At 52.3% G+C, this 14825-nt stretch overlaps 1 protein-coding gene across 2 annotated transcripts in view; it reads right to left on the reverse strand.

Moving 5' to 3' along the window:
• SH2D4B (SH2 domain containing 4B) overlaps positions 1 to 14825 on the reverse strand; it is an 82293-nt gene that overhangs the window by 24703 nt on the left and 42765 nt on the right. Inside the window, exons 5-6 of one of the 2 annotated variants that reach the window (XM_055325845.1) lie at positions 2643 to 2859; positions 298 to 425 (exon numbers count right to left, since the gene is read on the reverse strand). In XM_055325845.1, the coding sequence (XP_055181820.1) occupies positions 298 to 425; positions 2643 to 2859 (345 nt within the window). The remainder of the gene's footprint in view (positions 1 to 297; positions 426 to 2642; positions 2860 to 14825) is intronic. The other variant, XM_055325846.1, reaches the window with a different exon arrangement.

Here is a 14825-nt window from a genome sequence, read left to right on the forward strand (position 1 = left end):
AGGCCACTCAGTAGTTCAGCTCATGCCCTGGAGGAATCAAAACCTGTGCCTTGAACTCAGCACATTTAACGAGCAAACAGAGGACAGCCGTGGGACCCCTCTCCACCCAGGCAACCCAGGAGAGCCAATCCCTAGAGCTGGGAGACTGGCCGGTCTATGTGGGGGTGGCGCGGAAATACCAAGGTCCAAAGTCCTTGACTCCCCCTGATGCCAGCAGCCCTTCAGGACCTCCTCCCGACCTCAGAGAGAGGCAGACGTGGAAACTGTCTGCTCCAGGGGCCCGGTAAGCCATCCTACCATGGAACCAGGGGGCGATGGATTTGGTGTTCCTCTCAAAGCCAGCTCGGCGAGGCAGCTGCTCCTCCTTAAACCAGCGGACAATGACTTCCCTGGACACGGGTCTCAGAGGGCGCTCCCAAGTCCTGCTGAGAAGGGAGAGGAAGTGTGGAGACTCAGGAGGGGAAGGGAGGGGAGGGCAAAGGACAGAGGAGGAGAAGGGAGGGAAGGCCACTATGAGAATGAGTAATGCCCACACTCGTGCCTGTGGCAAGAATGGAGTCCAGGTGCATGAAGCCACTTTGCAGATGATAATACACCAAATATTCTTATTTTTCCCAAAAGAGCATTGTTATCACTTGCTTTGAAAAAAGTCACACAGGTAGGCATGGAGAAGAGGACGGGAGGGATGTCTGAGGGAAAGAAAAGGCATTTTTCCCCCTCTAGAACTGCAGGGCACAAGCATCAGCATCCATGAAGGAAGAACCTCACGTACCCGGAGTAGCAGACCCACCTGGAGAGGCCACTCCCCAGCCTCCCTCCCGGGGGGCCCGTGTGTAGAATAAATGTCCCCAAGGTTATTCACTAAGGGCACCCTTGGTAATAACCAAAGATTTCAAACAACTTAATGTTAAAACATTAACAGAGTTTCTGATAAATCATTTCTAGCTCATCTGTGGAGTAGAATACGATGCAGCTATAAAAAAGGAAAACTGGACCAGGGTGCCTGGCAGGCTCAGTCAGTGGAGCACAGGATGCTTGGTCTGGGAATGCTGAGTTCAAGCACTGCATCGGGTGTAGAGATTACTTAAAAAAGAAAATCTTTTGGGACGCCTGGGTGGCTCCGTGCTTGATAGTCTACCTTTGGCTCAGGTCATGGTCCTGGAGACCCGGGATCGAGTCCCACGTCGGGCTCCCTGCATGGAGCCTGCTTCTCCCTCTGCCTGTGTCTCTGCCTCTCTCTCTCTCTCTCTCTCTCTCTCTCTCTCTCTCTCTATGTCTATGATGAATAAATTTTAAAAAATCTTTAAAAATAATAAGATAAAAAAGAAAACTAAATAAAAATAAATAAATAGCTAAAAACTGATATGAAAAGACCTCCAAAATATAGTTCAATGGAAATAAAAGCCAAGACACAGAGCCATGTGTATAGTGAGCAACATTTGGTACAAAAATACATAAATAAAAAGCCGGGGATATGACTTTTCACGTCACCAACTCCTCAAAGGAACTGGACGGACGCACGCACACTGAGGACGGTGCCCCCCTGCGGGGCAAGGAAGAGCCAAGGAGATGGAGACAGGAATGCGAGGCAGTTATTTCCCATACGTCTTTTTAAATTTCCTGGTTTGTGAATCATATAAATGAAAAGGAAGGAAGGGAGGGAAGGAGGAAATGCAGGTACGGCCAGCCCTCCCTAGACCGCGGGGGGAGGGCGAAGGGGCCTACGAATGATCCTCAGTCCCAATTAGGGCAAAACTCAGAAGGGACAGGCCTCTTCTGCAGGTTCATGGTGGTTCGGGAGGCTGCAGGCACCCACCGCCCAGCCTCACGGGGCCGCAGTCGCCTGGCAGTGCCCGACATGCAGGGGACCAGCTGGGCGCCGGTGGAGGGTGGGGGGGGGAGCTCCAGGCGGCCTCACGGGCAGTCGCCTCAGTGCCCTGGCCCAAGCCACTCGGGAGACGCCGGTGCATGAGGCCCTGCACCAGCCATGCTCATCTACCAACCTGCTAGCAGATCGGGGGATGCACCAGCGCCGGCTGCGCTCGGGACGAGCAGCCAGCCCTGCTTCCCAAGTGGTTGGGCCACTTTTAACCCACTTGGGGTCTTACAGTACAAGTTCTTAGGGATGCCCGGGGGCTCAGTGGTTGAGCGTCCGCCTTCTGCCCAGGGCGCGATCCCCGGGTCCCAGAATCGAGTCCCACATTGGGCTCCCTGCAGGGAGCCTGCTTCTCCCTCTGCCTGTGTCTCTGCCTCTCTCTCTCTGTGTCTCATGAATAAACACATAAAATCTTTTAAAAATTAAAAAAAAAAAACGAGTTCTTAGCCTGGAGTCTGTGATCTATTAGAGCTTGGAATTACATGCAAATATTTTGGGGCATTTTCATGTGCACATCTTGGAGGGTACACAGCGTTCTTTAAGTGCTCAAAGGAACCCTGGACCCTGGATTTCCAGACTCCCAGAACTCCGGGGCTAATCAACATCTGAGACCAGACTCCTCACCACCCGCTCCAGCCCCATTATGAGGACTTGAACAGAGGCCCACGGGGCGGTGAGGGGATGACCAGTTCCCAATGTCACAGCAGCTGGAGCAGAGCTGGATGGAGCCCCCGGCCGCACTGCACCTGCAGAGCCCCAGACCCACCTGACAGGTATGGCGAGCGGGGGTGGCGGCCCCGGGCCTGGGAGGTGGTGGTAGAGTCTGGCCTCCTGCTCTTGGCTCTGGCCGAGCTCTTGGAACATGGAGCTGAGGCCGGCGACCGTGCCCTTCTGGATGGCACGCAGCGAGTGGCGCCGGTACTCGTCCCTGGCACGCTGAGCTCCGCGGCTCCTCTCCTCGTCCGCAGCCTTGGACCTGCGCACTGTGAAGGGGTGCAGGGCATGCTCACCCAGACTGGAAGCCCAGGCCGGGTGCCCAGCAGGTCGGGACTGGGCCCGCAGCCCCGGCACTCACCCAGAACCCCACAATTCGGCTGGATCCGCCCCCACGGGTGGAATGGAGGGCCATTCCTCCATGTGGAGACAGTCCCGACAGTGTGGGCTCATCTCCCTGTTCCAGGAGGAGCACGCAACCTTCGGATGGAAATGTGCACCCCTGTATGTATGTCCTCCTGGGAGTACCCTGCGTGGAGCGGCTTCTCAAACCATGTGCCCGCCCGCCAGCCTCAGCGGCACCTGGCGAGGGGATCGGCCTCTCCAGACTCCACTGCCAGCCCCCTCACTGGGTGGAGGCTCTGTCCCCGCCAAGCCCTCCTTCCATGCTTCCCCTGCGATATCTCATTACAGATGCTTCCCCCAACCACCGAGGGCAGAGGGCCCATCACTGTTTCTACGTCAGAAACCTGGCCTCCAGAAGGGGACATAACTTGCCCCAAAATAAACAGCCAACGAGGGGCAGAGCCAGGGTGGGAACCCGAGAGAGGCTGGCTCTAGAACCCAAGCGGCTCCCACTACCCCCTGCAACCTGCCTCTCCACCTCTCAAGCCTCCTTCATTTGAAAACCAGGTGTGCCTGACACCAGAGCCCCTGCTCCTTCCTGCAAAAAGCCAAAAGGGCATTTAAGACCGGCCAGTCCGACCTCCTCATGTGGCTCATGTGGAATCTGAGGCCCAAGGAAGGACGGTAACTTGCCCAGCAGCCATCCTTCCTGCCATCACCAGGCGCGCTGTTGGAAAACAGTGGTGTCCTGGGTCCCGCGCCCTTTCTCTGGGCTGCGGTGGCCTTGACAGCTGATGCCTGAGTGCGTTGGAGAGAGAGGATCCTTTGGCAGCTCCTCACTCCCAGATCACAAACTCCAGATGCCCCTCTCTCTGGCCTTCCAGCTTTTTCCATCCCGCCCAAGGCAGGGCCCTGTCTCAGCCAAGTGGCCTCGGAAAGACATCTGTGTGGTTGCTGCTTCTGAAACTCAAAAGGGCGTCCGAGAACTGGGGAAACACCAAGAGAGGGAACGCAGCCTGCTGGAGGCCAGGTCTGGAATCAAAAGCAGTTCTTTCGTAGTCTGATTGCGTCCTGTGCAGGCCCCTATCTGCTTCTAACATCGGATTCTTTTTGTAGAGAACTCTCGGAGCAGGGCGTGTTCTAATTGTGCACGACTGCTGATTGCGTGCGGCGCCCAGGCGGGTCGCCTTCCCCTCCGGGAGCAAACTCTTACCCACGGTCTAGTCCTCCTGCACCTCCGTTCCACTCGTGCGTAGCAAACACCTACCACCTACCCACACCGGAGGACTGTGCTCTGTTGGTGTCTGGAGGGTACAAGGTAAACAGCCTGGTCCTAAAAGAAAGCACTTCTCCCTCTCACGTTGTCAAAGCCCTTTTCTTGAAACATGATAGAACATCTCCCCAGCTCCGAGGCAGGCAGTGTGAAGTCATAAAGCTCAGAAAGGTTTATGGAATGGAGGTCACGTGCAGAGGATCCAGTAGGCTGAGCAACACCCCCCTGCACCCCATCCCAGGGCCGGTGGGGGCCGTCATCTGCTCTGGTGATTGCTATATCCCTACGTACATATGAGTCAGTCACCAGGCAGTACCCGTTCTTGGATGACCGGGCCCGATTATAGGTATTTAACCCTGATCTGGGTGCAGATGTGACAAAGACCTTCCCTTCAAGGTCCTCCGAGGCTACCTGGGAAAAGAAGACAAATGTCTCTAACACCATGGAATGTGGGACAGATAAAGTATTGTCAGGGTTTAGGGCGCCGCAGCTCTCATCTTTGGTGAGGGAGCCAACAGCCATCACAGGAGAGGAAGCATCTGGAAAGGTAAGTAGGAGTTCTCCAGAGACAGAAGCCATCCCAGGGAGGAACCTAGGTATCCGGGGCCCAGGTGGTTCATCGGCAAGTTGTGGATCTGAGAACAGGGCAAGGCCTGCCTCACGTCGCCATAGGAGAGGCAGACGAGGCCGGGATCCCCCCTGGGTCACCAGCCAGCACACTAAACACAGAAGCTGGGGCCCCACGACAGCCAGCAACCCCTGAGAGCTTACTGAAGGACAGCGACCGCCCCCCCCCCCTTGTGACAGGTTGCAGAAGGAAGTCATAGGCAAACTGGGAAGACGGGCTTTGGGGGCTCGGGCCCCAAGCCTCCCGACCCACAGACACTCAACCCAGCCTCCTGAAGGCCAGCCCCGATCCGGCCATGCTCGTCCTCGGGAGCCTCGCACACAGGGTGAAGGGCACCCCCTCCCCGCCCCAGCCCTCAGGAAGCGTCCTAACCGCTCTACTGCCGTCCCCGCTCTCCTTACAGGGTTTGTTTCCGAGGCATAGTCGGTACATGACATTGTGTGAGTTTAAGGTATTGAGCGTGTTCATTTGACCCATTTATGTATCGTGACGACGGCCCCAGAGCCTTAGCCAACACCTCCGGCACGTCCCTGGGGCCAGAACGTTTAGATCAAGGCTCCAAGCACCTCGACATCTCTGCCGGGCCCTGCAGTCAGTCAGCACGACCGCCGTCACTCCGGAGCCCCCGCTTCCCAGCGGGTCCGTGCACCTCAGCCAGCGTGTCCCCCCCCCACCCCGCGCCACCCCCCCAGCCAGTGCCTGGACCCCACCATCTGGGTGGGGTGTCACACCGCATTGGCCTTCCTCTGGCTCATAAGCTCACGCGGCACATCGCCCGCCAGGTCGGGGCAGGTGGCAAGGTCTCTTTCCTTCCTGCGGCCTAACAATATTTCACCGTGCATGCATGCGGGCGTGTGTGTGCACGCACGTGTGCTCTCCAGCCACTCGTCCGCTGACAGCGGGCTTGTTTCCGTACCTCGGCCGCTGTGAACCCACGAGTGCAGGCCTCTCCGAGCTCTCCTGCCCCTTGGGGGATACCCAGAAGGTGGGGTGCCTGACCCAAGGGAGGGTCTAAGCTTTGAGGACGCGCCATCCTGCTTCCCCCGCGGTGCCTGCCGCGTCCCTTTCCCACCTGGGCCTGCGTCCCTTTCCCACCTGGGCCTGCGTCCCTTTGCCGCCTGGGCCAGCATCGCCCCATCCAGCTTCCCCGGGCAAGTCCCTCTGAGTCCCCTCTGGGCCTTAGGCTCCAGCTCTGTCAAGCCGGGAATGACACGGATGCCCGCCTCACGGAGCTGTCACGGAGCGTAAATGAAACGCCAGAACACTATAAACTATGAAGCATGCTGCACGCGCGGGGTCCGAGGCAATCAGACCTGTGACTTCGGTCCTTTCTTCTGAGCTCCCGACGCCTGAGTCTGGAGCCGGGCCGCCTGGATTCAGATCCCGGCTCCATGTCCCCGCTGCGTGACACCGCACATGTCACTTCATCACCCTGGGCCTGCGTCTCCTCCTAAGCAAAATGCAGAGAACAGCAGCCCCTACCGCGTGGAGTCCCCGCGGGGATCGAGAGCGCCGGTGGTGCGAGGAGCCAAGCCACTGCGAATAGCGGCGTCGGGTCCCCGCTGAGGGCTCCCCAACATCTCCTCTCGGTGAGCCCTGGAGGAGCCGGTGCAGCCCTGGCTCTGGTTGGCCAGGACAGGCGCCCCCCGCCGGCCCATCACAGGGACCCGGCCGGTCCCAGCCGCTCACCCCACACTGTGCTGCGAGATCCTAAAAGGATTGGATTCGCAGAATCAGGAATGGATTCAGACTCCGGCCCGTGAATCTGCCACGGAAACCCTCAGCCAGAACTCATGGGTTGTTTTCTCTTTTTTTCCTTCTGATCCAGTGAAAACAACCAAAACTCATGTAAGAAGCCCCATTAGGAGCAGCCACCTCCTAACACCCGAGCCAGCAGGTGTCAGATGCTCTGAGTGGACCCCGTGCCTGGGCAGGCCCGGCGCCCAATCACCCTCCTCCCACAGCTGCCCTCGGGCCCAGACGACACCCTGCAAGCCCGCACGGCACCCACGACAGGGGTGAGCACAGCCACCCCCACTTCAGACGTGGGATCCAGAGCCTCCTTCCTCCCACTGACGGGAGGAATGCGGAGCCTGCAGGAAGGCACTGCCGGCTGCAGGAGCGAGGCTGACCCAAGACAGCCCGTGGGGGGCCGCCCGCAGTCACATGCCACACCACACCCAGGGGGATGCCTATATATATATATATATATATTTTTTGACTCGTTTAATCAGAAAAAATAGAAAACACGTGTCAGGAAGGGTGGGGAGAAAGTGGAACCCTTGCACATCGTTAGTGGGCATGGACCACGGAGCAGCTGCTGTGCAAAATGGGAGAGCAGTTCCAGAAAAATCAAACATACCATTGCCATGTGAGCCAGCAAGTCCTCTGCTGGAGATACACCCCCAGAGGGGTGAAAGCGGGGCCACGGCACATTCCTGTATGGCCATATGTACAGAAGTGTGATTCACAATAGCCTAAAGGTGCAAATGACCCACATGTCCATCGAAGGACACCCAGGTAAACCAAGTATGCTAAACACACCCGGTGGGATATTATCCAGCCCTAAAAAAAGAAGGGGATTCTGGGGCACCTGGGTGGCTCTGTCGGTTAAGCATCCATCTGCCTTCGGTTCATGTCATGATCTCAGGGTCCGAGGGTCAAGTCCCATGTCGGGCTCCCTGCTCAGGGGGCATCTGCTCCCCCCTCTTCCTCTGCTGCTCTCCCCACCTGGGTTCTCACTTGTGTGTTCTCTCTCTCTCAAATAAATAAAATCTTAAAAAAAAAAAAAAAGGAAGGGGATTCTGATTCCTACTACAATGTGGATGAATCTTTTTTTTGCATTTTTAAAGATTTTATTTATTTATTCATGAGGGACATGGAGAGAGGCAGAGACACAGGCAGAGGGAGAAGCAGGCTCCACGCAGGGAGCCTGATGGGGGACTCAACCCCAGGACCTTGGGATCACATGCTGGGTGGAAGGCAGACGCTCAACTGCTGAGCCACCCTAACGTCCCAACGTGGGTGAATCTTTAAGACATTGTGCTAAGTGAGTAAGCCAGACACAGACACCGTACGATTCCACTGATACTCCACGCGTGGTACTCACAATAAAGACACAAAGTACAATGGTGGCTTCCAGGGGCTGGGGACAGGGTGGAATGGGGGTTTTCTGTTCATTGGGGCAGAGTTTCAGTTTGGAAAGATGAAAAAGTCCTGGAAATGGGGGGCGGTGATGGTAGCACAATACCACCAATGTACTCGATGCCACCAAACCGTAGACTTAAAAACTGGCAAATTGGTAAATTTTAAGTTGTGTATCTCACTACAGTTTTTTCTTAGATGGACATTCTGTACCATTCTGGTTGGTGAACACTGGACTGAGTATTAAGAATCCAGAGGACCTGGGTGGCCCAGGAAGCTGGGTGTCTGACTCTTGATTTCAGCTCAGGTCGTGATCTCAGGGTTGTGGGATCAAGCCCTGTGTCGGGCTCTGCACCCAATGGGAAGTCGGCCTGAGATGCTTTCCCTCTCCCTCCCCCTGTTCATGCTCACTCTCTCTCTCTCTCTCTCTAATAAATAAATAAATCTTGAAAAAAAAAAAAAAGAAGCCAGAGCACAGCGAAATGTCACCGTCCGCTAGACGTCTACCCAACTGCTTCCTCGGCCCTCCATTCTCTCACATGCAGACAAGGAGGATGGTCCCTTCCAGCTCTGATCCCCACCCCAGGGATGGGCACACCTCCAGGGGGCACGGTCTCTGCAGGATCAGCATAGACAGGTGGGCATGGAGCAACTTCCTGGCAGATGGGAGTGCAGTGCCCTTTTTTTGAATTTTCACAAGGTCAGCATAACAGCTGGCTGCCAGGTGATGTGAGGAGCAACGAGCAAGGCATATAGTCCTGCCCTCAGAGAGCTTGCCGTCGAGCGGGAGAGCCACGCAGCAAACCACGGAGCTGTGGTGGAGAAGGACAGCTAGGCTGATGCCTGGTGGACCTGTGGGACTCAACCAACAGAGCCCGAGGAGGGGGTGTTCTGGGCAGAGCAAGCTCAGCGGCAGAGGCCCGGGAGCAAGAGGGAACCCAGGCATCCCTCCTGGAATGCGTCGGCTTGGCCAGAGGGAAGCTCCCGTACGCACTGAGCAAGAAGTGAGGGTGTAGAAACAGAAAAGGCCTTGTAGGAGACCAATAAATACTGGCCAATTAATTTTAATGATTTACCAACAGGTGATTGGAAGCCACCGAAGTATTTTTTTAGCAGGAGAACGAGGGTGCTGTTTCCACTCCCCAAAGATTGGGTTGGTGCCGCGTTGGGAATGAATCCAACCGGAATGAGAAAGAAGGCTTGGAAAACAGAAAGGCAGGGAAAGAGCCATGGATTGCATCAGGTTCACATGGTACCAGGACGATGGGGTGGAAGGCTGTGAACCCAAAGAATGTTAAAGAAGTAGGATCCTCACAACTGGGTACGTTTGGGGATCGATAGTGAGTGAAATGGAGACACCAGAATGGCGGCCAAGCTTCTGCCCTTGACAGCCAGGTGATCAAGCCGGCCGGGGCAGGTAGCGGGGAGATTGGATTTTGGGTGCATTGAGGTAGAAGTGCCCCAGGGATCCCAGGAGGAAAGGTGCAGTGGACGTGAGGTTCTGGAAGACCGTTAGCCGCTGCTAGTCATGACGTAGCCCTCTAGACGACTTGCCCATGGTTCCTTGGGCCCTTCCCACCTCGGCCCAGAGAGAAAAGACTCAGTGCTCCACAGAAGTCGGATGATCCAGTGACTTCCACAGAGAAACCAAGTGCTTCAGAGCAGCAGCCATTTGTAGTGTCCCCTCGGGTGAATGATACGTCCCTGAAAACTAGTGGATCATTATGTATTTTATATTGGATTTATATTGGATGTATTTTATATTTTAAAGATGAAAAAGTACCCAGAATGATTTAAACTGTGTATATGGGCCCTCGTGTTGGCTTCTACTCCGTTGTCTGCTCCATGTGACCTTGGACAACTCGAATCTTTGCTTCATCTCCTCATCTGTAAAGTGGGGGCCTCGCAGGGCTGCGTGCAAACAAGGTCAACGAGGTGCTGCCCAGAAGGGCCTCAGAAGCTCTGGCATCCAGTAGGAGTTGGTTCAGTATCACACCTTGTTGTTGCCCCTGGGTTGGGGGGTACCAGGTGGAGGTGGGGGTTGTGCAGGGGAGGGGCTGAGGAGGGGCTGGGGAGGCTCAGGGGCTCTCATCCCGCAAATGGGGAAAATGAAAACCTCGTGAAACGGGGAGGCTCCCTCACCAGGGAAGGACAGGGGCAGCCCAGGTACCAAGGGATACGTGCGGGAACAGCATGCTGGGGCCCAATGACCCCAAGAGGAGCCTGCGGGGAGGGAGTCTCACCCGCAGCTACACCCTGGCCAAGGGATGGGGCGCGCTCCCTCCCCGGGGACTCCAAGGCCTCCAAGGTCGTTGCCACCCATGTCCTGCTAGCAGCTGCCCAGGGCTGCCATCGGTGCCCCTTGGGGCCCAGGGAGTGACCTCGCAAGTTCCTTAAGACCAGGGTGAGCCCAGGACAGACCTGCCTCCCGGTGTGAGCCTGGGACCGACTCCCTTTGTGGGTGTGAGCCCGGGACCGACTCCCCTCCCAGTGTGAGCCCAGGAGTGACTCTGCTTTGGGACAACAGGAAAGCCCCCAGAGATTCTTGAGCAATTCAAGAGGAGAGGGACCCCGGAGCAGGATAGGAATCGAGCACGTGGGGGCTCCGGCTGGCCTTACTCTGAGTTATAAAGCCAGAAGTACGTGGCTTGGGGCACAGCCAGCTGTGACTGGTTTTGTCCAAAGAGAAACCGCAGCCTTTCCCAGGCCACGGGTGCACAGACCGGGCCCTGCCTTAGTGAGGCCCCTCCGGCCCACACTCCGCTCTGCCCCCTGCCCCCCACCGTCTCTAGGTCCACGGCATCTGGCGAGCCCCAGTCTCCAGCACACGGCAGCGTAGAACCATCCAAGCACAGCCCAGACTCCAGGACACTCTCTCTCTGTGAACAAAGAGAACGGAACCGACACAACTGGACTCCATCCTGGGCCTGAGCACGCATTTTTCTCCCTCAGCTCCGACCAGGCGGCCAAGCATGAGACGAGCAGAGCCCAGGATGAGGGGCCGCAGCAGAGCTCAAGGAGGAAGGGGGTGGTTAATAAGAACACAGTTCCAATATTTGGAAATAGTCTCATTTACCAAGTCATGCTGGCTCTTCTCCAAATCTCCGGGCCACCAGACATGCCCTAACTCCGCACTCCTGTGAGTTCACAGTTGAGAAATAATTAAGCGGATTCATACCTGGTATACGCAGAGCCGCTCAGAGGCCAGAGCCTGCTCCGCTATTTGAACTGAACAACCAACTCTGCAGTCGGGTGATACTAAAGGAAACAATGCCCTTCTTTCCCCTAACTCGGAAAATTTAATTTAGGTGTCTTATCAAAAACTGGCGCTCCCAGTAGATTAATGGCCCACTGTAATTTTTCATATTAAATTAACTGAGTGCAGAATGGCTTTGCTGGTTTTGAATGACAGCCTCCAGCATTTAGCTCATCGTCTTTAAGAAAGCATAAGAGGAGGAACGAAAACCACGGGGCCTGCGTTACCACATTTTCTCTGTCCTTTTGGAGGCTTTTCCACTGTCTGGTGCCACGCAGAACAGTCAGGAGCAGTCAGGCAGCACCTGGGCCCGTTGATCTCCAGTCCGCATCCCTAACAAAACACCAACCCAGCCCGCCTCATCTTGTCACTACAAAAGGAGGAACACTCCTGAGTGACATTTCGTCCCTCTCACTTTATCTTCCCAACACACCTCGACTCAACACTATTACCCCCGTTTTACAAATGAAGACACTGAGCAGCTGAGCAAGAGTTTGCTCATGGTCACAAGAGCCAGTGGCAGAGCTAGGGCAGGACTCCCAGTCCAGTGCTCTTCCTCCACACTAGAGTGGCCGCAAGTGACTTCGCTTTGTAATCGTTCACTATTTTTTCAGTATAAACCTTTGTCTTGCCTTTTTTTCCCCCCATCTCTTCTTCCATTCTGAATTCAAAGGAATGAATTCTCCTTTAGCTCTTGTCCATCTTACCTGTCTAGCCTCATTTTCATCATTGTTCACCGTGAACCTCAGGCTGCAGCCCACATGGAGACATGTGCCATGTCCTGCACCCACGATGCCCTGGCTTTTGCTCAGTGCTGCTCCTTCTGCTGTGATGCTTTCCCCACCTTCCTTGCCTCCCCAGTTTTCCCAAACCAAATGCCATTTCCTCCACGGGGCCTCTCCAAATGCTCTATATACACCATGATCACGTGGGATTGGTTCCTGGGATGCCAGAATGGCTCAGCACCACAAATCAGGAATGATGATATGCCACATTAACAAAAAGAAGAAAAATCATATGATCCTATCAATAGATGGAAATAAAGCATTTGACAAAAATCAGCATCTTTTCATGATAAATGCTCTCAACAAGTCAGGTATAGAAAGAATGTACCTCATAATAGAGCCATATATGACAATCCCATAGCCAACATCACACACAACAGTATAAGGTTGAAAGCTTTTGCTCTAAGAGCAGGAGCAAGATAAGAAAGTGCACTGTCACCACTTTTATTCACTATGATACTGGACGTCCTAACCAGAATAATTAAGCAAGAAAAAAAATAGTAAAAGGCATCCAAATCAGAAAAGAAGAAGTAAAATCATCTGTTTGTAGGTGGCATGATCCTACATACAGATAACCCTAAATATTTCACCCCAAAATTGTTAGAATAAATAAATTCAACAAATACAAAATCAACATACAAACATCAGTTGTATTTCTATGCGGTAATGACGAATATCCAAAAAAAGAAATTAGTACAACAACCCCATTCACAATAGCATCAGGTTGGGTGACATTTCGTCCCTCTCACTTTATCCTCCCAACACACCTCCACTCAACATGGTTACCCCCATTTTACAAATGAAGAGACTGAGCAGCTGAGCAAGGTGAGGGGCATTAGCAAGGGCACTTGTGATGAGCATCGGGTGTTGCACGTAAGTGATGAATCACTAAATTCTACACCTGAAACTAATATTACACTGTATGTTAACTAACTGGAATTTAAATAAAAACTTGGAAAGGAAAAAAAAGAATAAAATACAGAAATAGAATAAAATTTATTCTATTAAATTTCTATTATTCTAAATTTATTTATTTATAATTATTATAAATTTATAAATAAATTTATAAATAAATAAATTTAACCAAGGAGAAGAAAGACCAGGACACTAAAAACTCTAAGACATGGATAAAAAAAAAATTAAAGAAGACACAAATAAAGGGAGATATCCTGCATTCATAGATTAGAAGGATTTATCACTTCTCAGCGTTTTGGCAGAGATCCAGTGCATAGATTAGAAGAATTTGTATTATTAAAATATGCATACTACTCAAAGATTCAATGCAATCTCTATTAAAATTCCAATGGTATTTTTCACAGAAATAAAAAAAAATAACAATCCTAAAATTTGTATTGACCCTCAAAAGATTCTGAATAGCTAAAGGAATCTTGAGTAAGAAGAACAAAGTTAGAAGCATCTCACTTCCTGATTTCAAACCATATTACAAAGCTATAATAGCCAAAACAGGATGGTACTGGCATAAAAACAGACACATAGACCAATGGGAAAGAATATAGAGCTCAGAAATATACAGTCAACTAATCTTCAGCAAAGGCGCCAAGAATACACAATGGGGAAAGATAATCTCTCCAATAAATGGTGCTGGGAAAACTAGATAGCCCCATGCAAAAGAATGAAATTGGACCCTTATCTCCTGGCAAATACAAAAATCAACTCAAAATGGATTACATACTTAAATGTAAGACCTGAAACTGTAAAACACCTGAAAAAAAAAAAACACATAGGAAAAAAGCTCCTTGAACGTTGGCCTTGGCGATGTTTTTTTTGGATATGACACCAAAACCAAAAGTTAACAGGTGGGATTACGTCAAATTAAAAATCTGCGCAGCAAAGGAAATCATCAACAAAATGAAAAGGCAACCTGTGGAATAGGAGAAATATTTGTAAACCATATATCCACTACAGGGTTAATGTCCAAAATATACAGGAATCCATACAACTCAATAGCCAGAAACAGCCCAATTTAAAAATGGGCAAAGGACCCATATAGATATTTTTTTCAAAAAGATGTACGGATGAGGGGATCCCTGGGTGGCGCAGCGGTTTAGCGCCTGCCTTTGGCCCAGGGCACGATCCTGGAGACACAGGATCGAATCCCACGTCGGGCTCCCGGTGCATGGAGCCTGCTTCTCCCTCTGCCTATGTCTCTGCCTCTTTCTCTCTCTCTCTGTGTGTGACTATCATAAATAAATAAAAAATTTAAAAAAAAGATGTACGGATGGCCAATAGGTACGTGAAAAAGGGCTCAACATCATTAATCACCAGGGCAATGCGAATCAAAACCACAATGAGACAACCTCTCAGCCCTGTTAGGACGTCTATAATCAAAAGACAAAAGACACCAAGCATTGGCAAGAATGGGAAGAAACTGGAGCCCTCATATATTGCCTGTAGAGATGTAAAACGGTACAGTTGCTCTGGAAGACAATATGGCAGCTGCTCAACAGTTAAACATGAGTTACCATATGGCCTAGAAATTCCACTCCTAGTTATATATCCAAGAGAACTGACAGTTACATGTTCACACAAAAACACACCAGTGCTCACATTACAGGGACTCTTTTGTTGGGGTTCCTCTACCACAGACATCAATCGCTGAACAATAGCTACCTGTCCTGATTGTGTCCAGTACCATTGATGACGGTGTTGAACAGAGCTAGCTCCCATCCATCACCACTTTTTTTTTGAGCTTGCTCTTATGTTTTAAGAGGTTCCAGGGGCATATTTCTGCACTGAAATCTAAAGATGTTTTAAAAACACTTTAAAAAACCTATTTACAAAAA

This window comes from Nyctereutes procyonoides, unplaced genomic scaffold, assembly GCF_905146905.1.
Source record: "Nyctereutes procyonoides isolate TBG_1078 unplaced genomic scaffold, NYPRO_anot_genome, whole genome shotgun sequence".
Taxonomy (NCBI): domain Eukaryota; kingdom Metazoa; phylum Chordata; class Mammalia; order Carnivora; family Canidae; genus Nyctereutes; species Nyctereutes procyonoides.